This window comes from Sapajus apella, unplaced genomic scaffold, assembly GCF_009761245.1.
Source record: "Sapajus apella isolate SASKATOON/1434 unplaced genomic scaffold, GSC_monkey_1.0 scaffold36, whole genome shotgun sequence".
In the NCBI taxonomy this organism is placed as follows: domain Eukaryota; kingdom Metazoa; phylum Chordata; class Mammalia; order Primates; family Cebidae; genus Sapajus; species Sapajus apella.
In genome coordinates, this window is record NW_022436976.1 from 27,146,605 (window position 1) to 27,156,778 (window position 10,174).

At 47.1% G+C, this 10,174-nt stretch overlaps 1 protein-coding gene across 1 annotated transcript; it reads left to right on the forward strand.

Moving 5' to 3' along the window:
* Positions 1-532: 532 nt before the first annotated feature.
* Positions 533-3,793, forward strand: JUN (Jun proto-oncogene, AP-1 transcription factor subunit). Its single transcript, XM_032296844.1, has one exon. The coding sequence runs from the start codon at positions 1,509-1,511 to the stop codon at positions 2,511-2,513; it is 1,005 nt and encodes a 334-aa protein (XP_032152735.1). The 5' UTR covers positions 533-1,508; the 3' UTR covers positions 2,514-3,793.
* Positions 3,794-10,174: the final 6,381 nt, after the last annotated feature.

Genomic DNA, 10,174 nt, shown 5'->3' on the forward strand with positions numbered 1-10,174 from the left:
ACTTCGAGCCCCACAAGTGGAGAAACCCCAACCACCCCTCGCCCGCACCCTTGGCCCCCAACAACTGGCCGGGTTCCCTGGCCTCCCGGGTGCCCTCATCCCCTGCATCCCCGTCCGGAGCCGTGAACTTGAGCCCCCCTCCAGAGACGTTGCGAGCGTCCGCCCGCTCGCAGCAGCCACCGTCACTAGACAGTCAAACCCCAAGACGTCAGCCCACAATGCACCGGGCGGGCCGGGAAAAACGGCCCGGGGAGGGGACCGGGGAAGAGAGGGCCGAGAGGCGTGCGGCAGGGGGAGGGGAGGAGAAAGAAGGGCCCGACTGTAGGAGGGCAGCGGAGCATTACCTCATCCCGTGAGCCTCCGCGGGCCTAGAGAAGAATCTTCTAGGGCGGAGTCTCCATGGCGACGGGCGGGCCCGCCCCCCTGAGAGCGACGCGAGCCAATGGGAAAGCCTTGGGGTGACATCATGGGCTATTTTTAGGGGTTGACTGGTAGCAGATAAGTGTTGAGCTCGGGCTGGATAAGGGCTCAGAGTTGCACTGAGTGTGGCTGAAGCAGCAAGGCGGGAGTGGAGGTGCGCGGACTCAGGCAGACAGACAGACAGACACAGACAGCCAGCCAGGACGGCAGTAGAGTCCGAGCTGCAAATCTTTTCTTTTCCATCTTCTCTCCAACTGCCCGGAGCTAGCGCCTGTGGCTCTCGGGCTGGTGTTTCGAGGAGTGCCGGGAGAACCTGGTCTCCAGCTGCCCCCGAGAGAAGAACCCCGCTGCCCAGGCGCTGCTGACAGCGGCGGAGAGCAGCGGTACCCACGCGCCAGCCGGGGGAAGTCGGCGATCGGCTGCAGCGGCAGAGAACTTTCCCGGCCGGGAGGACCGGGGCCAAGTGGCCCAGAGTCCCGGAGCGAACTTTTGCAAGCCTTTCCTGAGCCTTAGGCTGCTCGGCGGCGGTAAAGACCAAAAGGCGTTGGAGAGACGCGCGAGAGAAGAAGGACGTGCGCTCAGCTTCGCTCGCACTGGTTGCTGAACTTGGGCGAGCGCGAGCCGCGGCTGCCGGGCGCCCCCTCCCCCTCGCAGCGGAGGAGGGGACAAGTCGTCGGAGTCCGGGCGGCCGAGACCCGCCGCTGGCCGGCCACTGTGGGGTCCGCACTGATCCGCGCCTCCGGGAGAGCCGCCGCTCCGGCAAGTGTGTTCGTCCGCGGGCTCCGAGGAACCGCTGCGACCGAAGAGCGCTCAGTGAGTGACCGCGACTTTTCAAAGCCGGGCAGCGCGCGCGAGCCGACAAGTAAGAGTGCGGGAGGCATCTTAATTAACCCTGCGTTCCCAGGAGCGAGTTGGTGAGGAGGGCGCAGCGGGGAAGACTGCCAGCGGGTGCGCGCGCTCTTAGAGAAACTTTCCCTGCCCAAGGCCCGGGGGGACGCGGGTGTCCCCCGCTTGCCAGAGCGCTGTTGCGGCTCCGAAACTTCTGCGCGCAGCCCAAACTAACCTCACGTGAAGTGACGGACTGTTCTATGACTGCAAAGATGGAAACGACCTTCTATGACGATGCCCTCAACGCCTCATTCCTCCAGTCCGAGAGCGGAGCTTATGGCTACAGTAACCCCAAGATCCTGAAACAGAGCATGACCCTTAACCTGGCCGACCCAGTGGGGAGCCTGAAGCCGCACCTCCGCGCCAAGAACTCGGACCTCCTCACCTCGCCCGACGTGGGGCTGCTCAAGCTGGCGTCGCCCGAGCTGGAGCGCCTCATAATCCAGTCCAGCAACGGGCACATCACCACCACGCCGACCCCCACCCAGTTCCTGTGCCCCAAGAACGTGACAGATGAGCAGGAGGGCTTCGCCGAGGGCTTCGTGCGCGCCCTGGCCGAGCTGCACAGCCAGAACACGCTTCCCAGCGTCACGTCGGCGGCGCAGCCGGTCAGCGGGGCGGGCATGGTGGCTCCCGCCGTGGCCTCGGTGGCCGGGGGCAGTGGCAGCGGCGGCTTCAGCGCCAGCCTGCACAGCGAGCCGCCGGTCTACGCCAACCTCAGCAACTTCAACCCCGGAGCGCTGAGCAGCGGTGGCGGGGCGCCCTCCTACGGCGCGGCCGGCCTGGCCTTTCCCGCGCAACCCCAGCAGCAGCAGCAGCCGCCGCAGCCGCCCCACCACTTGCCCCAGCAGATGCCGGTGCAGCACCCGCGGCTGCAGGCCCTGAAGGAGGAGCCTCAGACAGTGCCCGAGATGCCCGGCGAGACGCCGCCCCTGTCCCCCATCGACATGGAGTCCCAGGAGCGGATCAAGGCGGAGAGGAAGCGCATGAGGAACCGCATCGCTGCCTCCAAGTGCCGAAAAAGGAAGCTGGAGAGAATCGCCCGGCTGGAGGAAAAAGTGAAAACCTTGAAAGCTCAGAACTCGGAGCTGGCGTCCACGGCCAACATGCTCAGGGAACAGGTGGCACAGCTTAAACAGAAAGTCATGAACCACGTTAACAGTGGGTGCCAACTCATGCTAACGCAGCAGTTGCAAACGTTTTGAAGAGAGACTGTTGGGGGCTGAGGGGCAAAGGAGAAAAAAAATAACAGAGACAGACTTGAGAACTTGACAAGTTGCGACGGAGAGAAAAAAGAAGTGTCCGAGAACTAAAGCCAAGGGTATCCAAGTTGGACTGGGTTGCGTCCTGACGGCGCCCCCAGTGTGCACGAGTGGGAAGGACTTGGCGCGCCCTCCCTTGGCGTGGAGCCAGGGAGCGGCCGCCTGCGGGCTGCCCGGCTTTGCGGATGGGCTGTCCCCGCGCGAACGGAACGTTAGACTTTTCGTTAACATTGACCAAGAACTGCATGGACCTAACATTCGATCTCATTCAGTATTAAAGGGGGGAGGGGGAGGGGGTTACAAACTGCAATAGAGACTGTAGATTGCTTCTGTAGTACTCCTTAAGAACACAAAGCGTGGGGGGGGGGGGCTGGGGAGGGGCAGCTGGAGGGAGGTTTGTGAGCGAGGCTGAGCCTGCAGATGAACTCTTTCTGGCCTGCCTTCGTTAACTGTGTATGTACATATATATATTTTTTAATTTGATGAAAGCTGATTACTGTCAATAAACAGCTTCATGCCTTTGTAAGTTATTTCTTGTTTGTTTGTTTGGGTGTCCTGCCCAGTGTTGTTTGTAAATAAGAGATTTGGAGCACTCTGAGTTTACCATTTGTAATAAAGTATATAATTTTTTTATGTTTTGTTTCTGAAAATTCCAGAAAGGATATTTAAGAAAATACAATAAACTATTGAAAAGTACTCCCCTAACCTCTTTTCTGCATCATCTATAGATACTAGCTATCTAGGTGGAGTTGAAAGTTAAGAATGTCAATTAAAATCTCTCTCAGTGCTTCTTACTATCAAGCAGTAAAAACTGTCCTCTATTAGACTTTAGAAATAAATGTACCTGATGCTATGGTCAGGTTATATACTCTTCCCCCAGCTGTCTATATGGAATTGCTTACCAAAGGATGTTTCGGTGTTTTAGGAGGCTGGAGGAAGGGGGGGGGGTTGCAGTGGAGAGGGACAGCCCACTGGGAAGTCAAACATTTCAAAGTTTGGGATTGTATCAAGTGGCATGTGCTGTGACCATTTATAATGTTAGTAGAAATTTAACAATAGATGCTTATTCTCAAAGCAAGAATTGGTGGCAGATTTTACAAAAGATGTATCATTCCAATTTGGAATCTTCTCTTTGACAATTCCTAGATAAAAAAAGATGGCCTTTGCTTATGAATATTTATAACAGCATTCTTGTCACAATAAATGTATTCAAATACCAATAACAGATCTTGAATTGCTTCCCTTTACTACTTTTTTCTTCCCAAGTTATATATTGAAGCTTTTATTTTCAGTTGCTGAGGTTAACATTGCTGCAATCTGAAGTGACTCGAAAGTTAAGCAAAGTATTTAGGAAGAGTCAAACTAGAAGTGGTGATCTGGATGAAACGGTCTCCCAATTTCATTAATCCCCCCGCCCTTTCTCCATCTCTATCTCTCTACCCCTCACCTCCAAATAAACACCTATGCCTAAGGAAACTAGCAGTTTAGCATTTTAGATCTGTCTATAGTTTATTTCTTAATTTGTTTCTAAAATAACCTTGTTTAAATAATTAGAGAATCGGTCTCAAAAGGCAATAATCCAATACTATGGAAAAGATTCGCAAGAGAAAACATGAACACCAACACAATGATTACATGTGTAAATCAAACCCCAGCTCTGGGAAATGAGAAACTTAAATTCTGTCTACAGATATAACTTAGGAGATCAACAAGGCAGTGCTCAACAAGGGAACAATTTTTTGCTTGGTTGCTTTTCATCCCAAGAGCCAGTGTGGCAGCAAAAGCAATTTGATATCCAGGAATATTTCACAAACCACTAATTGAGGCAGGGCTATTTGCTCATTAGCAGCGTTCTAGTATCTAACAGGTCTGGGAGTGCTAATATCCTGCCTGTGGCTGTTAATCCAAATACACAAAGAGTTTCTCCTTAGGAATATATCTAGGAATAGAAGAGATTGGACAGGCTTGTTAGCTTCCAGTATACCCTCCCTTGTAATAACACTTCTTGAACAAAGGGTTACTGGGAGCAGAGCCTAGTTTGCCAAACTGAATTTGCCGATGTCAGCAACCAGGAAGGTGAGATGATTTTGACCATATGTAGAAATAGTCAGCAGAGGGACAATAAAGCACTTTGGGGTGGGGCTCTGTGGAAGCTAAACAAGAGCCAACTAGAAAAAATAAGCAGGCTGGGAATTAATTACCTGCAAAGGTAGACTAAGCCCAGACAGCAGTACAGCACAGAAAAGCCACACCACTCCCCAGTTTGCTTTAGATTTCAGTATTAAAAAAAAAAAAAAAGTCTGAAACTCAGGCCTATCCCCATGCTTGATTGTTTCAGTTAACATTCTAAATATGTATTTATGAAATTCTAATCACTCTAATTAAAAGAGGTGGAAAAAATAATTGTGATCTAGGAAATTAACCCATAATCTCTGGTAAATTTTAGAGGCAAAAGATTAACTATAAACACTCAATGGTTAAGTTTATTAAGAGCCTTCAATGAATTAATCTTTAGGTAACACTAACAGTTGGAGCAGATGAAGCTAGTGACACATAGTCATTAATCCTCCTCATTTGTTTTATATATATATATATATATACATATATACATATATATATGTTATATATATAAAATAATTGAATCAAGGACATTTAACCCTCTGTGTCTGTTGGGACAGAGGGTTCATGAACTCAATGAAAATGCCTACAAAGTTGTGTGTGTATTTGTCTGCACACACTCTTCTGAGGGGAGAGATTATCAGCTTTTATTTGAACCTCCCAGAGTTCCACAACTCAAAAAAAAAGGGGTTAATAAACTATCAACTGACCAGCTACATGCCCACTATCAGATATACAGCTTTGTATGAATCTAAACCCCATGCTCTTTTTACCCTTTCATGTTTCTACTTGTATGTCTTCGCCTGGAATACCTTTCCTTCTAGTTCAACTGATAAATCCTACCCATTCTTCAAGTCTTGGCATAAGTGGGACCTTCTCTGTAAAGCTTCCCTTGGTAACTCCATCTTCAAAGGGAATGAACAATTCCCTAGTGAGCATGGCAATAGCTTATCAAAAATCCTATGATAGCACGTATCAAAATGTATCATGAACCTCTGTGTCTCCTGGCCAGAACCTTATCCTCTTCATCAATGGACTCCCAAACTTTTAATGCAGTGGCTGACATGTAGTAGATGTTCATAAAATAAATGTCTGATGACTAAATGAACTAGTGAACTCAAATCCTCCTCCAACATAATTCCAAGTCTTAGTTTCTTCTAGTAAATATACTTCATTCATTTCCAGGTGCGTAACTCCAGAGGGATCAACCCCCACCTCCTCAAAGTCAAACCTGGCCAACCCCCAAGTCCTAAAACTTAGTTCTTAGTGAGTGTTCTTAAAAGAATTAAGTTAATGTGTGTTAGCACATTCATACATCCAGCCACACAGAGTGTCCCTTCCTACCTCTACTAATGCAAGTGGGCATCTTCTTATATAAAATAGGTCTACCTGAAACATTAGTTTTGAAGGTGGAAATGGAGCAGGATAGTATGTGTGTCCTTAGGCAGACACAAAAACAGTTCCAGATGTGTCTTCATTAAAAACAACCAACTTTATTGGTAATGACAAAGGAGACTTTCTGTAAAATTAGACATATTTCAGGAGTCCAGAAGTTAGTTTGATTGCCAATGTTTGATTGCTGAGACAAGAATCAGACTAATTCATCTATTCTCCCATGTCATTTCATTACTAGAGAAGTGCACTGGTTGAACCAAGGAAAGAGACCATGCCTTCTAGTTTGATTGCCCCTTGCCGCCTCCACCCACTTCTGTGGTGGTCAAATAGGATCTCATAGAAGAAGGGAAAAGGGTTAGAAGCTGGAATGGCCCCAGAGTGTAAAACTATTTCTTCCTAACTCTGGAACCTGATTTGAGTTGTTTGCTTTTGAACATCACAAAGCCGGGCATTCCTCTGGTCCTGGGTCTCTTCGAGGCCCTGTGTTTGGCTGTGGGGATTCAGTGATGAGCAAGGAACTCACATTCTGGTAGAGTGGAATGTGGAGGTGATGTAGAAACTATTCTATGGCATAAAGATATATGCTATAAGAGAAAGATGCCAGATGGGAGCAAAAGGAGGCATATTAGAAAATGCTTTATGGGAGAGGTGACATTTGAGCTGATCCAGTAGGCCTTCCCAGGCAGAAAAGATTGGGAAGAAACTTGTGTGCAAAGGCATAGAAGTATGAGAAAACATCTTGTGTTTAGGGACCTGAAAGCTGCTTAGAGAAGCTTGAAAGAAATGTGTGAGAAGAAAACTGCAGGGAGAAGAGGCAGGGAACTTGAAGGCTTGGGTTGAGAATTAATATTCATTCCATGTTATTCTATAGGTGATGCAGAAAAGTAGGCGAATTTGAAACAGAGTGGGATATGATACCGCCAACTTGAGGAAGATTCATGCTGGCAACAGCCTGGAGGATGGATTGGTGAGGAAGAGGCTAGGTAAGGGGTGAAATACCAAAGGTAGATTTTTAGTTTTATTTAGAATGCCTGTGGTATTTAAAGTAGTCCTAGAGTTGGGAAAGAAATGAGAAGAAAATGCCTTGGTCCGGGTTACATCATGCCACCTTTCTTCTTCTGCAATTTTCCGACAAGTTAGGCCTAAAGAAGGACACCAGGAGTTTTACTTTCTTCTTATGCTGCTTGTTCCATACTTACATTTTCCTCTCTATTGGGTCCATTTGATATCTGAAAGAAAATCGTCTTACAAAATGGCCTAGAGCCCACCTGCTCAGAGTTAGGAAACTCAGATAAACAGATGTGAATGAAACAGACCAGCAACCATGTAGGCCAGGCCTTCCAGGGTGACAGCACAGTTGGTCCTTCCTGCCACAAGACCAAACCTGACTTTCGTCACCCAGAATTGATTAAGCTCAGTGAGGCTAGTTGACCCGAACTTTATAAACTCTGGTGTATAAACAACTTCCGTGGGGGAACTGATAATAACACTTTACATTCCCATAGCACTCATTTTCTACCACAAGTAATACTGAAATCCTATTTTGTGCCAGGAACTAGGAACACAGAAGAGTGAAAGCAGGATGCCTTCCTTCATGAAGTTTATCATCTAGCTAAGAGAAACAGTAAATAAACACATGAGGCCAGGCACGGTGGCTCACACCTGTAATCCCAGCACTTTGGGAGGCCAAGGTGGTTGTATTACTTAAGGTCAGGAGTTCAAAACCAGCCTGGCCAACATGGTGAAACCTCGTCTCTACTAAAAATACAAAAATTACCCGGATAAGATAGTGCACACCTGTAATCCTAGGTACTCAGAAGGCTGAGGCAGGAGAATCGCTTGAACTCGGGAGGTGGAGATCGCAGTGAGCTGAGATGGCGCCTCTGCATTCCAGCCTGGGCAGCACAAAGAGAGTCCATCTCAAAAAAAAAAAAAAAAAAAAAAAAAGGAACACACAAAAATATATATGATTAAAGTGCAATGAAGAAAAATAACTGGGCATGAATAAAGAGAACATCTTAATTAGGTCAGCAACAAAGTATTTCTGGAGAACTACTTGTGCTGAGAATTCTTAGACTAAGAGTTACCCAGGTGGAAAGCAGATGAATAGGGATGGGGCATCCCAGGTGCAGAATCGGCATGAGAGAGAGCCTGGGAAAGTCTCTGGTGCACCTAGCAGTTATGAGAAGGTCTGAGTCCCTGGTGTACACTGCGCAAAAGAAAGAGTGACGAACAATGAGATTTGTACTCATCCGTCCATACTCTTGTAGTTTCCAAAGCTCTTTTGCCTCTTCTACCTCATGTTATTTTCACCACTGTTCTGAGGATGCTCATTGATAGGAGTTGTGTTTCATGGGAGCAGAAGCTGAGGCTCCCAGTGAGTTCTAAGTGCTTTTGTTGAGGCCATGCCTCCAGTAACTGATGGGGCAAAATTTGGTCCTCAGGCATCAAGAACCACATTTTTCTCCTATATTGTTCCAGGAAACAGAAACCCTGGTGACCTTGAGTCTCTTACTCAGTGCAAGCCCCTACTTCTACATCAACAACTCTGAGGACTGAATTAGTCATCAGAAGGTTCTTTGATGTACACAGCATCTGAGCAAAGGTAATCAGATAGCCTCCTGGGATATTTCGTCCATGCTGCAGCAATGTCTAATGAACTCTCCTTGCCCTTCTGCAAACTCCCCTTCTCTGGAGAGAACAGAACAGTTCTGTGCTGAGAAGCCCTGACAGTTTCTTGCTATACAAACCTCCTTCATATACATCCACTAAAATTATTGCTTGATGATTGCCTTATTATTGCTTCAAACAATGCTGTTACCAGATCACCAATACAGTTATTGCCTTCTTACGTTGTAGGTACTCACTGGCCCTCTGGACAGAATTTGAATATTTCAGAAATATCCTCATGATTGTATGTTCATCAGCTTGTGCTAATGACTAATCTCTTCCAGGATATATTGATTCAGCTTAGGTTCATGCTGAAGGGGGAACTTTTCCTGTTACTATCTTACCGTGGAGAAAGATGGGCAGGCACCTGCGTTGTTATATGATTGACCACTTTTCCAGTTAGGATGCTTGCAGGGGCCAGAAACAGAAGATGCAATGGAAATCAGAAGTCTAGATATGAAACAATTCCAAAAGTGGCTAACATAGTGGCTTAATGATATAATCATTGGTTCAGGTGACTCCTATCTTTTCATTTCACCATTCTCGATGTGTCAAGGAAGTTTTTTGTGTGCACTCAAGATACCTGCAGCATATCCAGCATCATAGGTCAACACAATAATCACCAGCAATTTGATGTTTACTACCATCTTTCTGTATTTGTTAAAGAGAGAAATTTTCCTAGCAGCTCCCTACCTCCACCCCAGTGGACTTGCCCTCTTATCCCATTGACAGGAGCAGGTCATATTTCTAGACCCCAAATCATTCACGACTAGGAAATGAGCCCACCATGATTGCTTGCACTTTGCTATCTCCTGCCTCCTTGAAGTTAAGTGAGAGGCCTTCTGACTTGCACCAGCCAATGAAATGCAAGCAGTGGTGATATATCACATCCAGACAGACGCCTTGAGAGCAAGCATAAAATTTGCCATATTCCCTTTTCCTTCCCTTGGCAACTGTGGACACACAGGAATGCAATGTCCATCAGCCTGTGTCCCTAAATGACAGTGATGTAGACAGAGTCTACTGTCCTCTCCCACAGCTTCCGACCACCAGCATACCTACAGTGACCATTTAGCATGAGTAAAATCCCCCTCAAAATGTGTTGCTTTAAGGCACTGAATTTGAGGGTTGCTTTTTCTCATAGCATTACCCAGTATATTCTAACTCTAGTAGGAACCAACAGTAGGAACAATATCCTCCGGTAGAAACCAATAATGCCTACCACGAGCATAATAAAAACTGACACCGATACAATATTTATAATAGATACAATTTACTAAATGTCTCCTATGTAGCAGGCATTGTGCTAGGACTTCCAAGGTAGAGGTTAAGGCTGTATTTTATATGTGGGAGAATGGAGCATTAGGTCTTGTTCAAGTTTATGAAATAAGTGACTGGTGGAAGCTCAAGTTGAATCCAAC